Here is a 25,230-nt window from a genome sequence, read left to right on the forward strand (position 1 = left end):
CAGGGGGCAGGGGCAGAGGGAGAGAGAGAAGAGAGTCCTAAGTGGACTCCAGGCTGAGCATGAAGCTTGATGCAGGGCTCGATCTCAGAAGCCTGAGATCAAAATCTGAGATGAACCTGAGTCGGACACCTAACCAACTGTGCCATCCATGTACAGCATAAACAAGGAATTTTAAAGTAAAATATATCCTTAACTCCTTCTTTGTTTAACTGTAAACTCACATAATACTTTTTAAAATTTGGACATAAATTCAGACTATAGTCACACACCTGATTTTTTTTTTTAAATCACCTGTGAACACTGCACATTGGACATGGTGAAAAATGCAGGGAATATGTAACATGGATTTTAATGTTAATATACATACAAATTTTCACAATTACTTGGCAGTGGTTTTCTTCAGATCATCACCATTCAGGTTTAACTCTCTATTAAAGTAACTAGTTTAGCATCTATGTGAGTGACATTCTCACAGCCGAAACTCAAACTGGTAAACCACAAAAACACAATACTTTCATTTATTATGAATCATATCATTGGCTGGGCTGCCAATCCTTCCTGTAATTCACAGCATCAAATTTCCTCTGATCATCTCTCAACAGCACAGATTCAGAGATCTGATCATAAAGAATCAAGTCCATCAGTTAAGATAAATACAATATATACACTTCCCTAGTTTCTCTGAACTAAATATAATTAAAACATTGTTTTGACAAACAGTAAATAACCAAAGTATTTTAAATCACAAAGAATCCCGAATCCTCCACAGGTAATACTTATTTTGCCAACCAGAACTCATCTTTGTCTTTAGGACTAGAATTACCTAGCTCTAAATCCCACATTAAAGCTTTCACATAGTCTCACAGTGTCTTGGCTTACTTGAGAAAATACTGCACCTGGCACTGTGCATGTATACTGATGGCAACCTGGTTCAGAAACACTGCCTCTGGAGTCAGAAGACCCCACGTGGTGCTTCAGCCATGCCAATTCCCCTAAGTCAGTCACTATCTCTGAAAGTATGTTCAACAAGTAAGTGGGGAAAATAACAGTTGTTCTAGTGCCTAACTGAATGATACCAAGTTGTTCTAAGGTTCAAAACAGGACAACATGAAAGTGCTACTCTGTAAATCGTTAAGCATTATAACATGAGAAGTGTTACACACTTTTAAAGTAATCAAAAACATCTGATAACTTGAATTTAATACAAAATTTACTTTTTTCATATTTTTCCTCTTTAATGAACTAGTGGTTCATTGAAACATCAAAGTGGTCAGAATCAATTGTAGAACTTCTGAAAAGAAAAAAAAAAGCCAAAAACCACATGGCCTGATGCCTATCACTGTAGCTTCAGATTCAGTGAGTCAGAAGTAAAGTCCAGAACTCAGGATGTTGTTGTTGTTTTAAAGAATTCTATACTAGGATTGTGATATATACCTAACTAAAGACAGTATATGGGAGTAGACAAGTTCAAAAATGAACCTATTACTACATTATTTCAACAGAAACCTCATTTCATACTTAAAAGTTGTATTTTTTTTTTTTTTTAAAGATTTTACTTATTTGACAGAGAGAGACACAGCAAGAGAGGGAACACAAGTAGGGAGAGTGGGAGAGGGAGAAGCAGGCTTCCTGCTGAGGAGGGAGCCCCATGCGGGGCTTGATCCCAGGTTCTAGGATCATGACCTGGGCTGAAAGCAGACGCTTAATGACTGAGTCACCCAGGTGCCCCTAAAAGCTATACTTTGACCCCAACTTCTACATTCATCTTTATGTGACAAGTGTATTCTAGAATTTCAGATGCCCAAAGTAAATGGTAACTTACTTTCCGTTACTGCAGAAATCTCTCTTCCCACTCCCTATGTCTATGTGTGTAAAAGAGTTTATTCACAAAGTCATATGTTTAGATCAACTGAGTCAATTTGGATAGTCTAAAACTTTGACTGAGATGGGCTGATTTCAAAAAACATAGGAATACTATCCAATCACCTCAGAATTAGACTTGACTACTTCTGTGCCTGGTTTAGATGCCCCAAGAGTTGTAGTATCATTGCTGCAGTCAGACATACCTAAAAGTAAAATGTGTTAAGCACACATTAAATAATTTAGTTTAAAAAGTTGTATAATCTCACCAATATTCTTAACAAATATTCTGTAACATGACTAATTTATCTGCCGTCATAATGTGCTCCAGAAGATGATCTATAATCACGCTGAGTATCTATTGATTATAACAGGTAAGCAATGCAAAAAAAGTATGCAGAATATAGAAATACAGACCTCAATGATTAAGAAATAAATTCATACAATTATTTTAGATATGAAACAAAATTTAAAAGATCGGAGGATCAGCTTAATTTGACAGATGAAAAAACTCACATCCAAAGATATCTGAAGCCAAAACATTAGTTATTAATGGCCTACATAAACCCAAAGTTTTTGGCCAGAACTCAGGCTTCTTCTACTTGCCTCGCCAGTGCTCCTTTGAATTGATTATGACTGTTCATTCTCTAAGTGAAACACTATACCCAGATTTCATTAAAATAAAGTTTAATAAAAAAAAGTTTAATAGACTACTTCAGCTTCTAACTTATTCAACAACATTTACAGAAAGCCAACTATAAATGAAGAACTCTGCTAGGCGCTAAGGGGAAAGAAGAGTAAAATCGAATTCACATTTTACCAGTACTCTGAATTAAGGGGACAGATAAAAAATTACAATGCACCATGTCAGGTACTATAATACAAAGAAACAAATGTTTACTTCTGAGATACTATGGAGGGAAAAATTTTACAATTTTGATTTGTAAACTGAACCCAATACCACATTAGAAAAATACAGTATGAACAGGTAGGATTTTCCCAGGAATATAAGACTAGTTCAATTTCCTGATTTGTGTATTAATATATACTATATTCATAAATCTAAGGGAAAATATAGTTTTCTTCACGGATTTTGAGATCTTCTGACAAAATTCAACATCCATTCAAAATGCAACATTCAAGGAGAAAGGAATCAAGAGAGACTTTCTCAACATCATTTCTCATCAAGTCCTTGGGCAACAAACCAGAGAAAGTGAAACCTTAGCTAAAGGGGGACTACTGTATATTTTAGGGATATTATTGTTTCAGCTGTGGTTGTAAGCAAATGATCCTCCTTCTGACATACCATCAGATCAATAGCAACCTAACACTACATCACAACATCTATGTCACTGACATCAACTTCATCTCATCACATGGGCATTTTATTATCTCACATCACCACAGGAAGAAGGTTGAGTACAGTACAGTATAATAAGATATTTGGAGAAAGAAAGAGACCACATTCACATGACTTTTATTACAGTATATTGTTATAATTGTTCTACTTTATTACTGTTGGTTTAATCTTTTTTAAAGATTATTTATCTGGGGGCGCCTGGGTGGCTCAGTAGGTTAAAGCCTCTGCCTTCGGCTCAGGTCATGATCCTAGGGTCCTTGGATCGAGGCCCGCATTGGGCTCTCTGCTTAGCGGGGAGCTTGCTTCCCTCCCTCTCTCTGCCTGCCTCTCTGCCTGCCTCTCTACCTACTTGTGATCTCTCTCTGCATCAAATAAATAAATAAAATCTTAAAAAAAAATTATTTATCTGTCAGAGAGAGAGAGAGAGAGAGCACACGTGCACAAGCAGGGGGAGCTGCAGGCAGAGGGAGAAGCAGACTCCCCACTGAGCAGGGAGCCCAGTGTGGGACTTGATCCCAGGACTCTGGGATCATGACCTGAGCCGAAGGCGACACTTAACCAACTGAGCCACCTATGGAAACCCTGTTATTAACCTCTTAATATGCCTAATTTATAAATTAAACTTTATCACAGAAAATTCACACACAAAAAAATGGTATTAAAATGGCCCTCCAAAATATTAAAGTGTTCAAATTCACTCACAATCAGAGAAGTACAAGTTAAAACAGCACCAAGATACCATTTCTCACCTATTAGATTGGCAAAAAAAATTTTTAAATAACAATAAACATTCTGTTAGTGAGGAAATAAGGGAAAAAGTCACTTTCATACTTTGCTGATGAGAATACATATTGGTACAACCATTCTGGAGGGAATTTTGGTGATGCCTAAGAATATCACATATGGATTTACTGCTGGACCCAACAATCTCAATTCTAGGACTCTATCTTGGGAATATACCTCCAACAATACAAAAATATATAGACATGGCAGTATTCTTCATAAATATAAAATATTAGAAACAGCCTAAATGTCTGTACATAGGAAAATGACTGAATAAACTATGGCAGATCCAAAGAATGGAGTACTATGCAACTGTAAAAAAAAAAAAAAATGAAGAAGTTCTCTATGATATGGAATGATTTCCAGCACATATATGAAGTGAAAAAAGCAAAATAGGAGTTATCATGTGCTCCCCTGTATTCCTCAGCAGCACCTGTTAGGAAAATATATAATTGTTATTCAGCTCAAGAAAAGGCTGAATAATCCTAGGCATATAGAGAAACAAATCAAATTTCTGAGAATTACAGAGGTAAGTACTAAATCTATGTTTTATTTATATTCTTTAAATGCTGTAACCTTCATATTTATTTTTTAGAAGTCTTTCACAACTTTGATAACTAATACACATGGGAACAAAAAGATTTAAAAAGTTAAAAACTTGTAACCTGTACTGTTTAACTTACGTGTTTTTTGATCTTTACATAAATTCAGTTATCTTTAAAAACTGTTTTCAGAATAGAGGCACCTGGTTGGCTGGATCAGTTAAGCATCTGCCTTCAGCTCAGGTCACAATCCCACAGTTCTGGTACAGAACCCACGTCAGGCTCCCTGTTCGGTGGGAAGCCTACTTCTCCCTCCCCCTCTGCCCCTACCCCGGCTTGTGTGCATGCATGCTCTATCAAATGAATAAATACAATTGAAAAAAACTGTTTTCAAAATAGAATGATAAACTGCTGTTACAAAACTACCATTGGGGCGCCTGGGTGGCTCAGTGGGTTAAGCCTCTGCCTTCGGCTCAGGTCATGATCTCAGGGTCCTGGGATTGAGCCCACATTGGGCTCTCTGCTCAACAGGGAGCCTGCTTCCCCCTCTCTCTCTCTGCCTGCCTCTCTGCCTACTTGTGATCTCTGTCAAATAAATAAATAAACATCTTAAAAAGAATTTTTTTAATTTTTAAAAAAATTATAAAAAAATAAATTTCAAACAACCATTTATGCTCAGGCTTCATGGGCCAGTTTGTACTGCAGGCCAAAAATGCCTCAGGTCATCTTTGGGGCTCTACTTCTATAAATCAGCCAGAGGTATTCATTAATTAATAAAGTATAAGAACAAATGACCTATAAAGTGAACTATTAATTAGCATTTATAAAAAGTGTATAAATAATATCCCCTGAAGTTTATAATTCATCCAACTGTTTGGGACTGTTTTTAATTCTGCTATTAAAATCACGTTTTAATCTCCATAAACTGAATGAACTAGATGTATGCAGAGGGAAATTATATAAGAACTTTAAACAGAATTTAATGAGGGGGAATTCTATGCCCTACAATACTTAAATGGATTTGGATTTTTCCTAGGACCCAAGAAAGAGAAGACAGGAGGTACCAGATCTGCCGGGACACTGGAAGAGGAAACAAAAGATGCCATGGATACCAGAAAAGAAAACTGCATTTATAGTCTTCATAATGCCAATGAGTGAAAGACTGGAAGTCTAACACTAACTATGTATGGGAAAAGAGTTGTTGAACAGAAACCAGGAGTTTTTCAAATTAAGGTACTGACATGCCACGCAGAGTCTGAAATGGTGTGATCAAGGCACAGAAAGACAGATATAAATAGAGCAGACATAAACAGGATAAACAGAGCACATCATACTAGAATGAGAATTTACATTCTTTTTTTTAAAAAAATACTATATTATGGGATGTAAAGCAAAATTCACTTGAATAAAACAATACATATAAGACTTCTAAGAAATTTCTTGAATTTTTGTAATAAAATAGGAGTCTCCAAAGAAACATAGAGAAAAAAAAAAATCTGAAAAGGGACACATCTTTCTAGGGGTACTTTAGTAAAAAAAAGTTGGAGAAACAGTATAAATAATTATAATATATGGGATCAAGGAGTTCTGACTGGTGAGTCAAAGACAATGGTAAGGAAGTAAATACGGAAAACTAAAAGCAAGAAGCAGCAAAATCGCTTAATTAATCTAAACTTGCTTGGTTTCTTTAGACTACTGTATTGCTGCTATTCCAGAAACTGATTACCACGCTAAATATTAAAGAAAAGTGACTCTCTTTCTTTCATCTTGGAAGAATCTATTAGATTCTATGTGGTGTATATTTTTTAGAAGCAACCAGAGCAAGAATGAGCACACACAGCTGCCAGGTATGGATTTCTAATACCATTCTTCAATAAAGGGAACCAGCACTCCTTGGAGAAATGGCTGATTTCTAGGACTTGGGCAGGAAATATACAAGATGAGCCTGGAACATCTAGTAGTGCCAGAAAGTACAGATCTGCTAAAAAAAAACAAACAAAAAAACCTATCACCAACAAACCAAACAAAATTCTCACAATGATGGGGATATGTCAAAGGAATATAAAAATCCACTGAAAGAGCTCTCAACAGCCAAAGCTGAAGCAATCGGAGCTTGTACTGGATTATAAGTCAAAGCATAAAATAAATAAATGATTGAATAAATTAATAAATGAGGACAAGGAGATGAATTTCCCTTGCAGAAGAATTCCAAAAAATTCACATATATACTCCACTATTAAGCAGATGGAACATAACTTCCTACTTCTTAAGCTTGTACTCCATCTAACAGTGACTTTCTTCTAAAAAGTACAATATGCAAAGTGGCGGGAACCAGTAACCTTACAGAGGATGAACCTAATAAACCCTATCTCAAGCCAGGTGACCAAGGTTAACAACAGTGGTAGGGCACATTGATAGTATTTATTCTTGATACGATGGCGATGTCACTTTACCTCTATGGGTCTTCCTTGCCAAAACACAGTAGCCAGTCTAATCCTAAGAATAGCATCAGACAAATCTCAATTAAGGGTTAGTCTACAAATTACCTGACCAGTAATTCTCAAAACTATCAACTTGTAATCAAAATCAAGGAGTCTAAGAACCAGTCAAAACCCCGAGCCACCCAGGGCAGGGGTGCCTGGGTGGCTTAGTGGGTTAAAGCCTCTGCCTTCAGCTCAGGTCATGATCCCAGGGTCCTGGGATTGAGCTCCGCATTGGTCTCTCTGCTCGGCAGGGAGCCTGCTTCCTCCTCTCTCTGCCTGCCTCTCTGCCTACTTGTGATCTCTGTCAAATAAATAAATAAAAATCTTTATTTAACAAAACAAAACAAAACCAAAACCAAAATCAAGAGGGCATATGACAACTAAATGTAATGTGGTATCCTGGTGTAGAAGAAGGACGTTAGGAGAAAACTGATGCAATCTGAACACAGGTTAGTGCATATGAATACTGGTTCATGAATTGTGACAAATGTACCATACTAATGCAGTATGTTAATAATAGGAGAAACTGGGCATGGGGTAAAAGGAATCTCTACACTATCTGCAATAAATCTATAAATCTAAAACTTTTAAAATAAGAGTTTATTATAATATAATCTAAGAATACTATGCTATATTTTATAATAATTAGTTTTCAATATTCATATCAGGTACTGAGCTAGATTTAAGAATGAGCCAAAAAAGAAAGTACGATTTGGTCCCTATCTTCAAGGAGTTTGGAGGCAATGGAAGAGAAAGGCAATCATCCGATCACACATAATATGTAAATTTTAACTGTGGTAAATATGTGTTCTGGGAGGTTAGAGTATTCCCTAAGGAAACAAAACTTCTATTGAAGTGTGAAGGACCGCTAGGAGCTAACAAGAGAAGTGAAATGTAAAAAAGTGATCCAGACAGGGATAAAAGCATTTGCCAAAGGCTCTGTAATGGCAAAGGGCAAGACAAGTACAAAGGACTAAAAAGAGGCCAGCATAGTTGAAGTGGAGAGTTAAGCAGAAGATGGTAAAAGATGAGGCTGGAGGGTGAAGATGAGTTAACCATGGTTAAAGGGTTTTACTTTAATCCTCGAAGCAATGGGAAGCCATAGAAAGACTGGGGAGGTGGAGATAAGAGTGACAAGCAGATGTGTGTTTCAAAATAAACCACTATGCCTCCAGGATGGTTAATGGATTTGAGAGGGGCCAAAACAGAAGTGGGTAGAAAAGAATGGAGGGTACTGTAGAAATTTCAGGCAAGACAATGGTAACAAACTAAAGTGGTGGTAGTGGAAATGGGAAGAAGTAAACAGATTCAAGAGATTTCAGAAAGTAAGATTAATAAAACTTGTTGATAGACTGGATGTATACAGGAAAGGGAGTTATTAAGAACCACTCCTAGTTTTCTGGATTTTACAACAGGAAAGATAATGGAGTTGCTCACTGAAATAAGGAACAGAAAAAGAGGATGAATATCTGGGGTTTTGTTTTGGTTTTGTTTTGGGGGGGTGGCAGTGAAGGGTAATCAATTTAGTTTTAGACCTGTTGTATTTGAGATACCTTTATTATACTTGAAAGAGGGCGCTAACCAGAAAGCAAAATATACAGGTCTAGAGCTCAGAGGAGATAGAAAATACACCCTTAGAAAAGCTGTCATCTTTATCCTAGAAAAGCAGCTAACTAGAATCCCCAAATATCCAAGAAAAACATTAGACTTTGACCATCTGGATTTATTAAAACAAAAAGCTGAAAGAGAATACGGCATAGCATTTCATCAACTAAAACAAAAACTGCTAGGCACCATGGGGAATACAGAGATTTTTAAAACCCTGGTTCAACAGTAGAGCAATTACGTCAATAATCATACAGTATTTTAAAGTTTTAGCAGAGCTGGCCTACGTGGTCAGGAATGTTTTATACCTGCGCTACACAGTAAAGTAGCAACTTAGCCACATGTGGCTCTGAGACCTGAAATGTGACTGGTGGCATCGAGGAACTGAATTTCTACTCCTATTTTATTTTAACCAATTTAAATAGCCACATGTAGCTAGTGCTACAGTATTTGAGCTAGTTTAGAAATTCCTCATCTATTTCATCTAATCCCCAGCAATTACCCTGCAAATTAATGACAGTGGGTGTGGATGACAGAGGGATTAGAACCCTAGAAACTTTCATTCCATCTGCTTATGATATTATCTGAATTTGAAGAATATATGTTACTTGTATAATTAAAATGTTTTTAAAAGTCACTAATATGCCACACAGAAAAATTAGTAAATACAGAAAGTACAAATAAAAATAATCTGGAAACCTACCTTTAAGAAATAACCTATAATTGATATTTAGTCATATACAAAGAGAATCCATATTTTTAACCCTTTTAGTAGAAGCACCCAGAGCACCAATGGCCCAAGTCGCTGAGTTGTATGTAGCACATTACTTTTCTATACCACCCCCAACTCAAAATACCTTGGAAATCTTTTTAAAAAGACGGCCACCATCTCTAGAACTCAACCTCAAAACTGCCAAAAATAAACACTTAATAGTCCACTTGCCTAGCTCCCTTTACCACCATCACCTTTTGCCACCAATGTCACACACTTTAAATGGAACCCAATCTCTACCCTAAAATGTCATGAAATCAATCACTATAGTGAAAAGAGTACAAACTCTGGAGCTAGCAACTTTGGTTATGAGTCTGTGGTTTTCCTTTACAGCTTGGATGACCTTGGACTAATTACCTCTGGTTTCCATACCTGTTTCTTCTTTTGTTAATAAAAATAAGAATACCTAACATAGAGCATCTATAAACCATAATGTCTAGCCAAAGTAGCACTTAGCAAATGACAGCTATTATGGACTTCTATGTACCTAGCACTGCCCTAATGGCCCTGAAGGTAGCACTTAAACAAAACAGGTAGGGTCCTGGCCATCCTGGAGGTTACAGGCCACTGATTTAACTCTCAAGGACTCTTTCCACCTGGGATTTGAATTCCTGACCCACCCCTTATTATATGTGTGACCTCATAAAAAGCACTTTATCTTTTAAAGTGCTTTTTAAGAAAAGCTCAGTTTTCTTCATTTCTAACATGGTAATATTACCTACTTGATATGACTGCAGTAGAACTAAGAATAAAATGGAGTATAAAAAAAACTGGTGTAAGATGAAAGTATGAAAGTGCTTTGTAAATTATTAGATGCTAAATAAACAAAAGGTATTAAACAAAGAGTAACATATTCCTCTTCTCCAAAGCAAAGCTTTCCAACTGGTGTGCCAAGAATGAATTATAGATGTGCTGAAATACTGACCCCTCCCTCAGCCTTCAGGGAGCCAGGAGAGCCAGGCTATAATCTGCCCTATAAGTAAATCATTTCCACCATGATGTAGAAAAGTCTGGAAACCTTGTTCTAAAATACTATCTCGGGGCGCCTGGGTGGCTCAGTGGATTAAAGCCTCTGCCTTCGGCTCAGGTCATGAACTCAGGGTCCTGGGATTGAGCCCCACATCAGGCTCTCTGCTCAGCAGGGAGCCTGCTTCCTCCTCTCTCTCTCTGCCTACTTTTTTTTTTTTTTTAAAGATTTTATTTATTTATTTGACGGAGAGAGATCACAAGTAGGTAGAGAGGCAGGCAGAGAGAGAGAGGAGGAGGAAACAGGCTCCCTGCCGAGCAGAGAGCCCGATGCGGGACTCGATCCCAGGACCCTGAGATCATGACCTGAGCCGAAGGCAGCTGCTTAACCCACTGAGCCACCCAGGCGCCCTCTCTCTGCCTACTTGTCATCTCTGTCTGTCAAATAAATAAATAAAATCTTAAAAAAAAAAAATACTATCTCATGCTAGCAGAAATGAGTGGGTCAACTGACTCCTCTGGATATTTAGGCCTCATCACCAACTCCACTGTTTTCATGATCCTGCTTCAAAAACTGCATCACAGTTCCCTAAAAGATCAAAGATCAAGTCTGAATATCAAGGAGATATTAGTCCAAGCTATCACAGATATACAAAAAATAAAAAATAAAAACTTAGATGGGAATATGGCAAAGATCTTTGCCATATTTTCACACAAAAGATTTGAGCTATTTCCAGCAACACCCTAAGACACAGGTTTAAAAATCATGAAGAAGAGAAGAATAAAAAACATAAGAAAGAGAAAAGGAATAACGGAAAGAGAAATATATATATATACTTCTGTAGACAATAGCTGAGAATCCGCAATAGCTATTCAGTGGTTTCCATGGCTGACTAAAGCTAGTAGACCAAAGATAACAAGATTATTTTCAGATTCTTTTGTTTTATAGTCTTTTTCATATACCCTAGAACTAATGCTGTTGCATATCTGACTTTCAGACTGTCATGGTCCCTAAGTCATCACCTTTCATATTATGTGGAATAGCGCTTTCTACTCTGTATATACATAGTTAGTTCTTTCATCCATAGCCATATTTTAGCTTAAATTTCCTGTTGAGGGGCGCCCAGGTAGCTCAGTCAGATAAGCATCTGACTCTTAGTTTCTGCTCGGGTCCTAATCTCAGGATTGTGAGATGGAGGTTCAAGTTGGACTCCACGTTCATCCTGGAGTCTGCTTGGGATTTTCTCTCCCTCTGGTCCTCTCTCTCTCTAAAAATAAACAAATGAATCTTAAAAAAAAAATTCCCTGCTGAATTTATTTCTTCCTTCATCCTGAGTTTATTCCCTACTCCAATCCAAATTTATCATTCTTGGATGTATTTATACCTCCAGACTCTTACAAAGCCAAGTTTATTACTTAAAATATTTTTCTCACTTTCCACTCCTCATGGCATAATACACCACACACTCAACATACCCACAGATTTATATCCATCCCCATGGGAAAATCCTATCAAATAAACATTCCATAGACTTTTGCCCAGTTCATTTCTTTCTGTCATAACTTTTAGGTATGACATTCAAAAAGGTGTTCATCTCCTGAAGATTAATAAGGGAAAAGATCTTCTTTTCTTAACAGTTGATAGGAAGTAAGGTGAGATACCCCCAAGTCATGCCAAAAATGACATAAAGAAAATACAGTAGAAGCAATCTAGAGTAGTACTTTAAGAGCTCAGTCTGAAGCAAACAACCTACATTCAATCCTGGATCCACCAGTGTGCTCTTGAGCAGATTACTTTGGCTTCAGTTAATCACTTAGTTTTAGTTTCTTCATCTATAAAATGGAGATTTTAGCCATCTTACAAAGTTGCTGTGAGGATTAGATGAGAGAGTCCCGTAAAACATTTAGCATAATGCCTGGTACACAGTAAGCAAACAAATGTTATTTGTTGGTATAGTGTCAGATATAACCTACCTGCTAACTTTGTTATAAGCTTAGGAAGAAACAAATTCAGCATAATCTACTCCTTATAAAGTTATGTTTTCTGCTCCCCCAACTGACGCTAGATTACAGGAAAATAATTCTGTGAGCAGAAGAATCTCTTCAGAAGAGCAGAAGAATGACTCTTCACAAACTATGATAACCTGCATAGGTCTCTTCAAGTTCTAACATTCTATGAAACAAGTATCAAACATTTAGAACTTCAACCCTCAACTGGTAAACACTTCCCAACCAAATTAGTAAGTTAAGTTTGGAGGGATACTAACTTACTCACATGAAAGAACAACCATTAAAACACTTAATACAGAGAAGGAAAGGAGAGGACAAGCAGCAACATACCAAAAATTTAAGAACTACACTACTGAAACATCTTTTTTGCAATTCCTAGCAAAGCCAAAGTCTCAAGGGAAAACAAGAAAATGAAAGCAAAGGACAACCGAAATTTAAATTTTTTATTCTGAACTGTACCTAGCAGGTTGGTGGTATCTAATATGTATTAAATAATAATATAAACACATTAATTTATAAATCCATTGGATCTCCACAGCATCGGCCACAGCCACAAATAGTTATCCCTAAAAAGAAACCTCAAAACCACAAATCAGGAACTAAATAAGTGGGCAGTCTTGCTTCCTTCTCTAGGTCTAGAAAAAATTTAGAAACACGGACATTTTGAAGCAGTTAAGAGATTTCAGCATAAAGTTAGAATCTCTGCATTCTACTCTCCCAATACAAGCTATTTAGTTTGTAAAAATAAAAGCTCCACAAAAAAAAGTTGTCATTAACTTGAACAAGACCCTAGGTATGATTTTTAATCTATCTGGAGGATTTGTATCTCCTTTGAGGATCTGATTTTTGTTAATGGACATTCTCCCCCAACTCCCCCTGCCCATGCACTCAAAATTCTGTGTATTATTTCAGGGATGGGGATGAGGAGACCCCTGAACGTTATGGACTCCTAGACTCTGGGCCCCAAAGGCATAAACCAGGATTAAGGCAAACGCACTTATTAATTTGAAAAGGAATGAAAGTAACTAATGCAGAGATTTTCACTCAAAAAATAAAATTAGAAATATTTTCTATTTTCTCAGATAAGGAGTGTTAGAGTGGTCAGGAGAGGGTGTTGGTCATGTTGAGCAAGGAAAACAAAAAAGAACCGAGTTAGAGAAATTCCGTACTTTAGGAAAAAACAAAAGGGAGGAGACAGAAATCCTAAAAGGGGATGGCTTGAGGATCTGCAGGAAGTGTAAACTATAAACTTTTTTAGATCAAAGGGTTCAGGAGGGAGATAAAAACAAAAGAAAGGAAGCAATAAAGTAAAAGGGAAAGGCGTCTAGAAACTGTTCTTTACAAAAACAAACAAAAAAACCTCTTTCCTTTTCCTAGACACGTAAACAGTAACTTGGCAAAAAGGAGCCGACTAGAAGACGACAGCACGACTTCCTTCCCAAACTCCAGCATTCCTTGGCCGTCCTCAGGCTTGGGACGTTTCTTAGGAAGGCTCCTCCCTGCACCACTGCCCCGTGAACCTCTTGGAGGGACTATCACCATCTCCATTCCTCCCACTGCGGGAGAGAGGAAGTAGGGGATGCAGAGGGCGCAGGAGGGTTTAAAAAAAAAAAAAAAAAGACTGGACATCAAACCTGAAGGTGGCCCACTCCGAGAGACTTAGTCGAGAAAGACCTGGATCCCGCCACCCCTTTTCCCATCCAATGCATGCAAGGAGAGAGAGTGCAACCTTGCAAGGGCCAGTCCTCCCTCTTCACCGGCTGCTTCGGGACACAGGGGGTTGGGGCAGAAACGAAAGGCCGAATACTTGGGCAGATACGGCACAGCCTAGGGACAGAAGTGTCTAGTGAAAGTCCGGAATGGCAAGCTCCAGAAGCAACGTGTCCGCCCCCGCCAACTACCTCGAACTAGCCCGCCGCGTCCCTTCCCTGCGGACCGGCTCCGCCCTCACCTGTCTGTGGGGAACTTGGCAGCTCTCACGTCGAGGATTATCCCTGCCGCTGCTCTCGGGAATCGCCTCAAACCTGGCACCAAGCGAGCGGAAACGCAACCTGGGCCTTTTCTTTCTTCCCCTCCCCCCACGCACCTCGGATCCTCGGGGGCGGGGAGCAACTGCAGCTGTCACAGCCTCACACTGACCAACCGCCGAGGACACTCGGACAGGCTGCCTCTCCTGCCGGCCTGCAGCACCAACACTGCGAGCAGCGGAGCCGGAAGTGAGGAGACCGGAAGTAGCGTGTCCTTGGCCCTGGACGGCCCCTCTCTCTCTCAATCTGGCCCGGCCCAGCCGCATCTCGATGGTGCCAGCGCGCCTCCCCAGAGGCCTCCTCCGCCCCTCTCCTGGAGGCTGGCCCCGCCCCTCCCGCTGCGGCCCTAGCAACCACATCCGGGGCTCAGCGGGTGCTGTTGCCCGGGTAATTTTCTGGCTGCGGCCGATCACAGAGGGGTGTGCACCCGGTCCCGGTGCACCTGCCAGAGCCGGGAGCTTGCAGAAGGGCGAGCTGGCCTGGTCTTGAGTGGTCGGAGGTCTCCTGGAGCCCTCAGCATCCCTTCTTTCTCACTCATACACCCCAGCTTCACGCGTTAGGCGTACCCCCAGCAGACGGTGAGCCGGTGGCGGGAGGGTGGAGATGGACGTAACTCGCCGCCACGCATATCACAGGAGAGCCGAAGCTTTCTCAGCTGCGGGAGAGCGCGTAGAAGGTTGTTTCAGCCCCGCGGGGAGTGGAGGGTGGCGGGAATGCGGGGTTAAGGGAACAGAGGGGGATGCGGGCGCCTCACCCTCTCTTCCCCCGTGTCTGGAGCGCGCCCCTCCGGCCACGTCACTCACGCCCACCCCCTCCAGGAAGACCAGACCTCCAAGCCTGGCTTCCCTGACTTCTTGACTTGCTGTCTTTGTAATCACTCTGCCCTGCTCGCTCGCCGACGGTGGACCCCTTATACTTTTCGTTCCTGCTCCTGTTTCTTTATCCAGATAACAGTTCCGCTTGATCTGCTCGCCCTATTCCTTCTTAGGTAGATCACTGCGCTATCTACAGAAACCGCCAAGAAATCCTTTCTCTCTGAGCCCTTTGTAGTTTACTAAGTTGAGACCCAGCCTGTGCTGTGGATACTCTCCTTACTCCCGGCGCTGAATGGAGGGAATGTATTGCTGCACAGTGGTAATAGGCATACCTTAAGCTTATTTGCATAGGGTACCTACAGTTGTCTATCCACATCTCTCATCAAGGTTCTGAGCTGTTTTTCGTTTGAAAGCCTTGCATGCTCATTTTTTCACTTGTAGAAATGCGAAGGATAACAGTGCATTCCGTGGGATTTACTCTTCTTTAGACTGTACTTCTCACCTGCTTTTGTTGTATTAGCTGATGAGACATTTTTAAAGGCTCAGTGCCCAAAGGCAGACCTTTGCCTTTACAAATTCTAGGGAGTTTCAGAATAGTGAATCATATATCCCTGTGCAAATATCTTCCCCATATCCGTGAATAGGAAATACCCGTGCTGACACAAATGTTTCAAAAGTAAATAACATTATTTATCAGCTGAGATCTCCAGGAGACTTCCTCTGTCAAAAACAGTATTGAAGTCTCAAAACATGAATCTGTGTACAAAGGACCCTCATCTTAAGTGTCTCTGTCCTTAACAAAAAGAGCAAAGGTATATCACTCAAACTGTAAATGTATATCACTCAAACCATAACTTCAGTTCTATAGCCTACTGTGGACTTTTTTTCTGTTCAAAGCCATCCTGTTAGTCTTCTCAATTACAAGAAAAGGATCCCAATCTAGAATAATTACTGCTCTTATTGCATAGGAACAGAATGGCATTTAATAGCTAAGTTCAAGTAATCTTAGTTTCAGAAGGGTAATTAGGAAGAGGAGCATGGCAGTGCTCAGTGGTGCCTGAATGATCTGTACTTAACTGTTTGAGTTGGCTGGCACCTTAAGGATTCCTGCCAAGCGTCTTTTGAGTTCAGGAATGCTTAGCTTCATTAGTCTAACTGTTAATTATTAAGACTCAGAGGTGTTTCTTAAATTGGAAAGGTGGACACTTGCTTTCATTATTTGTCCTTAGCTGGATAGTTTCTTTGGCAGGTGCCAATGTTTTTGATAGAGATTCAGATGGATTCCAAACTGTTTGGAACTCACGCTAATTTCTGTTTGGCGAAGGGGCCGTTAATCATGTTAGGTACTCCAGTCCAGTGTGATTCCGGTACTGCACGTGACTGCTCTTCCTACATAGTGCAAGGCTCCACACAGGATTAGTCTTCCCATGATTTCTGCTGCCCCAAGGGAAATTAGAATGTAAGTTGGCTGGAAGAAAACACTGAAAGCTACTTCAGCTGATGATGGAAGACTGTGAAATTCTACGTAATTTATTTTGGAAAAAGGAAACAGTAGCTGGTATTTTTTTTTTTTTTATTTGGAGGAAATTTTTGATGCTGACAGAAAGACCTTATTTTAAATCTAACCCTACTTAGATGGAGATCTTTCTTTCTTTCTTTCTTTCCCCTCTTTCTTTTTTCTTTGCCCTAGAGTTTGGGGAATTCTACCTGCTCATTCTCTTTAGGAGAATAGAAGATTACTTCTTTTCTCTAAATTGGCATCTATGTTTGGAGAGGTAAGGAAAAAGGTAATAGTTGTCTGCTCTGTATGTTTATGACATGGGTATTATCTACTAATGTACCTTTGTACTGTTACTGGCTATTATTCAGCTTTTGAAAAATCAGATGCCATTTATTCACTTGGCTTGTAGGAAACCTGTATTTCATTTATTGACCACAAGTGAAGGGGGACAACAGGTTAGAGCATATTATTCCTTTCTGAATGAATTAAATGTGCACACAACCTTTTTTCTTCACTTTAGATGTTGAGTACTGTATGCTGCATATAAATATATTTCCTCAAGAGAAAAAAAAGGTGCTATCTTCAGATCTTTTCTAGGGGAATTCTGGTATTGTCACAATAATTTTATCACTCTCCATTATCAGGTCCCTTTTCATGGAGATATATTTAATTAATGATTGCACAGTGTAATTCTCTGGAAACAGAGGATTAGAGGACAGCGATAAATGGAACATCTAAAGAAGTCTGTGAATAGTAGTCTGAGTGGAGCATAAGAGTAGTAATTACTTTAACTGCAAAGAGAAAAATACTGAAGTATTTCATAATTCCATTATCTAGAATTAATATGCAACATTTTATCAGTTTTTTTCTATGCATTTATATTTTTTCTACATTTATTTAAGAAACTGTTACTTAGAACTGACTGCTGGACATGAAGCACTGTAGGAATAGCCATCAGCCCCTACACTCATGTAACTTATAGTATACGCTAGTTTCGTTGGCATACAGTTTCACATTTTGCTTTTTTCACTTAAAATATTATGGAATTTCCTTCATATCATTAAATATTCTCCTTCAGTGGCTCAGTATTATATAGTAATTTATTTACTTAGTCCTTTTTATACATTTCAGTTCTTTCCTGTTTGGTCTGTAATTATAAAACAACAATGTGAGGAATATTGTTGTATGGTAAAATTCTAAGATGACTTCCGATGATTCTCACTTTGTATAATTCCCTCCCATATGAACATGATAGGACATCATTCTCATCATGTTATATTACATGCACAAGGGATTTTTGCAGCTATAATCAGTTGATTTTAAATTAATCAAAAGGGAGATGATTGGGATGGGCCTAAACTGATACGGGAGCCTTTTACGAGCAGGAAGTTTTCTGCTGCTGTGGTTGCAGCAATGAAGGCAGAGAGATGCAAAACATAAGAGAGATTTGACAGGAGGAAAGTTCTCTATTGCCGAAATGCAAAGGGCCAGAGTCAAGGACCCGAACCAGGAGCTGAGATCAGTCTCTGCTGACGGCCAGCAAAAAACTCAGGGACCTCAGTTCTCCAGCCACAAGAAGCTGAATTCTGCAAATAACCTGAATGAACTTGCAAGCAGATTCTTCCCCAGAGCCTCCAGATAAGAGTCCCATTTGACTAACATCTCGATTTCTGCCTGGCGGGATCCTAAGCAGAGCATCCGGTTGAGCTCACCTGGACTTCTGGCCTGCAGAACTGTGAGATAATAGATGGGTATTGTTTTAAGCTACTAAATGCATGAATACATGTGTAAGCCAGATTCTTTTTATATTTGTAATTATTTGTTGGGGATAAAATTCTAGGTGTGAACTTGTTCAGTGAAAGTTACCCATATTGTTAAGGTTTTTGTATCATATTACCAATTTGCCCTTCATAAGCTTTGTACCAATTTATATACCTCCTCACAAACTATGTTATAACATTCTGGCAAATGCTAGGTACGCCATTCTGATAGGCAAAAACAAAACAAAACAAAACAAAAAACGAAAAAGGATCTCCTGTTTTGAAAGAAGATTTACATTTCTCTTGTTACCAGTAGAACTGACTATTGTTTTCCTGGCGTTCACTTGATAGGTCTTTTTTAGTGACTTGCCTTTTCTTATTCTTTAGTTGGCTTTACCATTGACATAGAAGAAATAGCATCTAACGTGTATTCCAATATTTCTCTGTTGTAACATTTTCAAAGAGTAGAATGATTAATGATCTTAATTGAGAGAATGGGTACTTCTGAGAAATATCACCTCCTGCCATTACTCCCTGCAAGAAATACCTCTGATATTATACTGTGGGAGCATGGAAAATGTTAGCTTCATTGATTAAAGAGTATTGATGCCTTGTTCTTTTTTAGGGAAAAAGTCTGGCTTGTCTGGTTTTTCATTAGGCATGTGGTTGTTTTGGGAATAAAGATGTATTTTATGTTACCATGGAAAATTGTAGGTTTCACTACTGTTTTGGAAGGAAATATATGCTGTTAACTCTCAGAAAACAACTAATATCTTCCTAAATAAACATATCATCATTTTCAATTTGATCAAGATAATCACTAATCTCTGTGTATATTATTTTGCTTTATTTGGGAGGGGATATGGGAGGATATTCAAGTGACTTTTTCTGTAATCCTCATTATTTGAGGTGATAGGGTTTATTTCTGAGAAATGATGAAATAAAGCAGAAGGCAAAAAAGAAGGAAGGAAGAAAAGAAGAAGGGAAAGAACAGAAGACAAAAGGAAGAGAGAAGTTGGGAGAGTCCCTTTTTCCCTTAGAGCATAGTTTTGCATGGTTTTCTCTTAAAAAATTTGTTCTTGGGGCGCCTGGGTGGCTCAGTGGGTTAAGCCTCTGCCTTCGGCCTAGGTCATGATCTCAGGGTCCTGGGATGGAGCCCCGCATCAGGCTCTCTGCTCAGCGGGAACCTGCTTCCCCCTCTCTCTCTGCCTACTTGTGGTCTTTCTCTGTCCAATAAAAGTAAATAAAATTAAAAAAAAAATTGTTCTTGCTACCTCAATTTCTGAAGGTTGGTATCTTCCTAATAAGAGTGAGATATTTTAAAATGTTTATTTGAAGTAATTGTAGATTTATAGAAAATTACAGAAAAATGTGCGGAGAGGTCCCATACATGAGAAAGGGGTTTTTTTTGTTGTTGTTGTTGTTTATTTTTTAGTTGAATGATCAAAGCTTATTTATTTAGAAAGGTCAGCCCACTTAGCAGTGGGATACGGTTGCTATTTGTGTTCACAGAATTCATAAAGGCCTATTCTATTCTTTTGTAGAGGCTTGATATTGTTTCTGTTTTGTTTTGGGTTTTGTTGTTGTTGTCTGTTGTTGTTGTTTGGTTTTGTTTCATTAGGTTCAGATAGGCGTTGAAAATGCTGCCTCGGTTTGACTTGGTGCTGGGGACATAGAGTGTGTAACTATTATCAGAGGAGGCCACTAATACAGTGAAAAGAATGGTAGACTTTACATTACAAAGCCTGGATTCTGGGCTGCACTCAACCACATTATAACTATATGAGCTTTGAAATTCAGTTTTATCTTCTTCCTGAGTTGTTCGGAATACAGAAAATAAAGGTGTTTAGAAACTAAAGCCCTGGGCTATTGTAATTATTATTAGTACTTTTGTACAGTAACAGCAGGAAACTCCTTTACCAGTTGTAATTCCTATGATAAAAATTACTTTTTTTAGACAACAAAGGCAGAGGAATTTTGACAAAAAGTCTTGCCCAAAAATTTTGTGCAAAAAATGCACATGACATCTTGAAACCTGGCAGGACAGAGTGAAAAAACCTGAGGGACATTGTGCTCATACTATTTCACACAGTAGTAACACCTGCTCATCAAATTAGCTTGTTACTTTGGCCCGCGGTAGGCCCTGAGCCTGTAGACTCTTGTAGGGTAGATGCTACCTGGGAAAGTAGGGGCAAGCCTGTCTAGGTCCGTGACTGACTGTTCTCACAGTACTGTTTGATTTATGAGAATCCCTGCTTTCGGTATATATTTCAGTGGGATTCTTTCTTCTGTTTGCAAGTAGGATTTTGAAAAATCTTTGAATTAAAAGGATCAACACAGCCACGGGGGCATTAGAGAGAGAGTAATGACGGTATCATCACCAAACATTAATGGAACACTTTGTAAGGGGCCAAGCGCTGTGCTGAGTGCTTTCCACTCACTTGTTGAATCTCCTTGAATGCACGATAACCCTGTGAAGTAGGGACTGTAGTTACACCTGTTTTACAAATAAGGAAGCTGAAGCCTCATATGGTTAAGTAAACCACCCAGGATCACGTAAGTTTAATTGGCAGAATCACTTGTCAACTCAGGTGTGTCTGACACCAAAGCCCATACCCTTCCCGTATAATAAGCCCTTTACTTTACAGATAGGGAAGGAGAGGTCCTGAGATGTTAAGATCCGTGGTCACTTTCCTTCTTACTCTGGTCTGGGTCTTTTTCTGGATTATAGCCTCTTAACCATTTGCTTGTTCCTCTACATGTTGTTGCTTATTTCTGGCCTCTGTGCATCTGGCCAATGTGTCAAGCTGGTCCAAAGTTACAAGGTTTGTAAGCATTTAGATAAAACAATATTTAGATTTTTAAAATTTGTAATGGAATCACTTGATTGGATTTTTAGTGAACGCTTTTCTACCCGATTCCTATAAAGGGGACGCTGTCTCCCATGTGCTATAAAAGTTGAACCTTGTGACTACTGTCTGTGTTTTTCTTTTAGAGAAGTCAGAGGGGGCAGTTGTGACTTCATGTGAAAAATAGCCACCAAAGATCTATCCAGCATCATTTTTAGTTCTTTAATTTTGGTAAGCGCCCATTTTTAAAACAGATTAAATTTGCCTGAATTATTTCAGGAGTATATATTACAAAGCACTTGAAAGCAAGTGAGAATTCAAAAGCACAGAGCAGAGCTAGAGGGCTTTTTACAGAGGCCCTTTAGGAGGTAAGCATTTCTCATGGAAGCTTTGGTTATTACATTCGCAGAAACATGTTCTGATTCTTTTCATTATTATCAAAAGCATAACTAATTAGTATAAATTTTTTTATATTCAATTGGCACATCGTTCCTAAAATAGCTTTCTCTTTTCTTCTTTTCTTTTCATTCATTCTTTCTTTTTTTTTTTTCTATTTTCAAGAGGCAGAAGATATACCCTCCAGTCCTAGAAGGATTCTACCACTTTCTTCTCCACCCTGAAGAGGCTTGGAAATTAATGGGTAACAGTTTGCGTGAAAATTACTGAATGCGTTTGCTTCTTATCTCAGAGGCCTTCTGCGGAGAATTAATAGGAGGTTGAATGCGCGCATGGATAAAATGGATCATCTTAAAGGATTGAAGTTCCAAAAATATATCAGCAGGACTGGACAGGTTTGACATAATGAGATTTCTATTTTAGCTTGACTTCTGGAGCACTGAATAAACTATAAACTGAGCCGCACATGTCCTGGGAAGGAAGTTTCTCTTTTAAAATGCTCTAGCTGTGTGTAACGTTTTTCTTATTCAGGACCTTTGAAAATACATTTACTTACTGATTTTTAGAAATTTAAAGAAACAGCCACCAGCAAGACGAACGATCTCTGCATAAGCACTGGCAGAGATGGCAGAAGCTTCAGAGGATGCCTCAGCCCTGCCCGTGACAGTGAAGAAAAAGAAAAGTTTATCCATTGAAGAAAAGATCGACATCATCAATGCAGTAGAAAGTGGCAAGAAAAAGGCAGAAATTGCAGCTGAATATGGAATAAAGAAAAATTCATTGTCTTCTATTATGAAGAATAAAGACAAAGTTCTAGAAGCCTTTGAATCTCTGAGATTTGATCCGAAGAGAAAAAGACTGAGAACTGCTTTTTACACAGATCTGGAAGAAGCATTAATGAGGTGGTATCGAATTGCTCAGTGTCTGAATGTACCAGTTAATGGTCCAATGTTGCGTCTAAAAGCTAATGATTTTGCCCAGAAACTGGGACATAATGATTTTAAGTGCAGTAATGGATGGCTGGATCGCTTTAAATCTAGGTATGGTTTAGTATTCAGAGCTCAACCCGTAGAAGCTACGGGTGTACCAGTAGACCCTTCAACTGTCTGGCATCAAAATGTACTTCCTTATTATTTAAATGATTATCATCCTAAAAACGTTTTCAATATAAAAGAGACTGGGCTGCTTTATCGAATGTTGCCTACAAATACATTTGCATTTAAAGGAGAGACATGCTCCATCGGAAAGTTATGCAAAGACAGAATAACGCTGGTGGTTGGGACAAACATGGATGGCTCAGAAAAACTTCCTTTGCTTATCATTGGAAAAAACAGAAATCCACATTGTTTCAAAGGTATAAAATCATTGCCTGTGTGTTATGAAGCTAACAAAATGGCATGGATGACCTCAGACGTATTTGAACAATGGATGCGGAAGCTTGATGAGAAATTTCAAGCCCAGCAACGAAGAGTGGTGATTTTTGTTGATTCTTTTCCTTCACATCCAGAGGTAAAGAACCTAAAGTCCATTGAGTTAGCATTCTTTCCATCATGTTTATCTTCCAAATTTATAGCAATGAAACAAGGTGTTATTAAAAGCCTTAAAATAAAATATCGACATTGTCTTATCAAGAAATTTTTAAGCTCTGTTGAAGGCAGCAAAGAATTTACATTTTCCCTACTAGATGCAGTTGATACTTTGCACCTTTGTTGGAGGGCTGTAACCCGAGAGACTATTGTTAAGAGCTATGAAGAGGCAGGATTCAAATCTCAAAAGGGAGAAAGTGACAAGACCAATGCAGAGACAGACGCTGGTCTTGATTTGGTTGCCCATGCTCAGGCAGCAGGCGTGGAATTTCCTGAAGGTTTATCTATAGAAGAGTATGCTGCCCTTGATGATGATTTGGAGACATGTGAAGCTGCACCAGAAACTGACTCGGTATGGACCGAAGAAAGTCACTCAGAGGAAACTGGATTTTATACTTCTGATGAAGAGGATGATGGTGGTTCTCTAGGAACTGAACTCCCTTTGCCATCAAAAAATGAGGCATTAACTGCTTTAGATACTCTTAAAAATTTTCTTAGAAGTCAAGATATAAATGATGAGCTTCATAATTCTTTAGCAGACCTTGAAATTTTTATTAACTCATCATCTAAATAATTATTTGTGGTACAATATCTGAAGAGTTATAGTTTTTCCTGATGTATTTTACTCTACGAGGTATATAAAGGGAAAATACCACTTAAACATTAAAAAAAAAGAAGAAGAAAAGTTTGGTTTAATTGCATATGTCTTTGACCTGAATAGCAAAGTTCCTTAGGTAGATTAAATAATGAGTAAGTCAATGAAAAATATGAATTTCAATTTAGCAAGGTTTGGGGGAGTATAAAATGTATTTCAGAGGCCTTGTACTTGAAATACCTGATATAAATGTCAAAAATAAAGACCTCTTCAGCTATTTGATTCATACAGGTTGAATTGGTGATTGCAATTTTCTTTAAGTGCAGATCATGTTCTGGAATATTTTAATTTATCTACCTCATCTTAGAAATAAAAAATCTATTACTTAGATATTTATTTTTATAATGACATATATTCTAGCCTTGTATCAAGTATTAATTTTAAATTATTTTTCTTGTAACTAGCTTATCTTGCTAAGAAGAAATTATGAAGAAGTACTGAAATTAAAATCTGGCCCAATTATACACCAAAGTGATTAAAAATATATGTCTCACTACTTTCTAGTTACTTCTGTAGAAGGTCAAATGAAAGATGATGACCTTATCAGATGCTTTTTGTCATCTATAACCAAATGATTTGGATTCTTCCTAAATATTTGTATGTATATGTGTGTGTTTAGTAGAATAATCTATTACTGAAACATTTATGAACTCATAATATTTTAATTATAATATTTTAATAACATTAGTCTTAAAAAGTATATATGAAGACATATGAAGTTACTAGAAAAGAAAGTGTTTTATGTGGTTCTGAGTTTTCTAATTTTAACAGATGAAACTTTTAATCTATCATTTTCTTTTCTTGATTTTACTGAATTTTATTTTCAGGGAAAACAGTATCTTTTCAGCATATTTTGATATATTTAATATTTTTTTCTTTCAAATTCAATGGCTAACATATTGAATTTAATTTCTGAGGAAGTTTTGTCTACAGAGTATTTTAAAATATTGTGTGGAAATTATTTACTCTCCGTCCATAAAATAGCCTTTAAAAGTAGAAAAATAGAACGTGTCAGACTTTTCTGTTGTGAAATTTTAAATGGCATACTTATTTAAGTATTACATATAATTTAGGGTACACTTTGAGAAGTATTTTGAAAAAGTGTAAAATGTTATGTGGATTATTTTTATTATGAATTATTAGTCTGCAAAAAAAACACATTTGGAAGGAAATACTTATAGAAAGTATTTTTATTTTCCATTGTTGATTTATTCAGCTTTTGAGATCTAGTAATAGCAAGCCTTAAAAAATATTCAAATT

At 38.1% G+C, this 25,230-nt stretch overlaps 2 protein-coding genes across 9 annotated transcripts in view; one reads left to right on the forward strand and one right to left on the reverse strand.

Annotated features, from left to right (window-relative positions):
* ARFIP1 (ADP ribosylation factor interacting protein 1) overlaps positions 1-14,612 on the reverse strand; it is a 101,189-nt gene extending 86,577 nt beyond the window's left edge. For 3 of the 5 annotated variants that reach the window (XM_045078316.1, XM_045078315.1, XM_004758073.3), the window contains exon 1: positions 14,333-14,612. The gene's annotated coding sequence lies outside the window, so the exon portion shown is untranslated. The remainder of the gene's footprint in view (positions 1-14,332) is intronic. The other 2 variants (XM_004758075.3, XM_004758074.3) reach the window with 2 other exon arrangements.
* Positions 14,613-14,699: 87 nt separating this feature from the next.
* Positions 14,700-24,198, forward strand: TIGD4 (tigger transposable element derived 4). 4 transcript variants are annotated; one of them, XM_045078312.1, is made up of 2 exons: positions 14,700-15,084; positions 21,895-24,198. In XM_045078312.1, the coding sequence occupies exon 2, from the start codon at positions 22,354-22,356 to the stop codon at positions 23,887-23,889; it is 1,536 nt and encodes a 511-aa protein (XP_044934247.1). In that variant the 5' UTR covers positions 14,700-15,084; positions 21,895-22,353; the 3' UTR covers positions 23,890-24,198. The 4 variants fall into 4 exon arrangements, with proteins under 4 accessions (XP_044934247.1, XP_004758134.1, XP_004758136.1 ...); XM_004758077.3 differs by having other exon boundaries at positions 14,700-14,986; XM_004758079.3 differs by having other exon boundaries at positions 14,700-14,986; positions 21,901-24,198.
* The last annotated feature ends 1,032 nt before the right edge of the window (positions 24,199-25,230 follow it).

The sequence above is a fragment of the Mustela putorius genome, unplaced genomic scaffold, assembly GCF_011764305.1.
Source record: "Mustela putorius furo isolate JIRA1106 unplaced genomic scaffold, ASM1176430v1.1 tig00000242_pilon_pilon_pilon, whole genome shotgun sequence".
Classification (NCBI taxonomy): Eukaryota; Metazoa; Chordata; class Mammalia; order Carnivora; family Mustelidae; genus Mustela; species Mustela putorius.

Coding starts and splice junctions, on each gene's coding strand:
- TIGD4 (XM_045078312.1), top strand. CDS start 22,354: ATGGCAGAAGCTTCAGAGGATGCCTCAGCCCTGCCCGTGACAGTGAAG.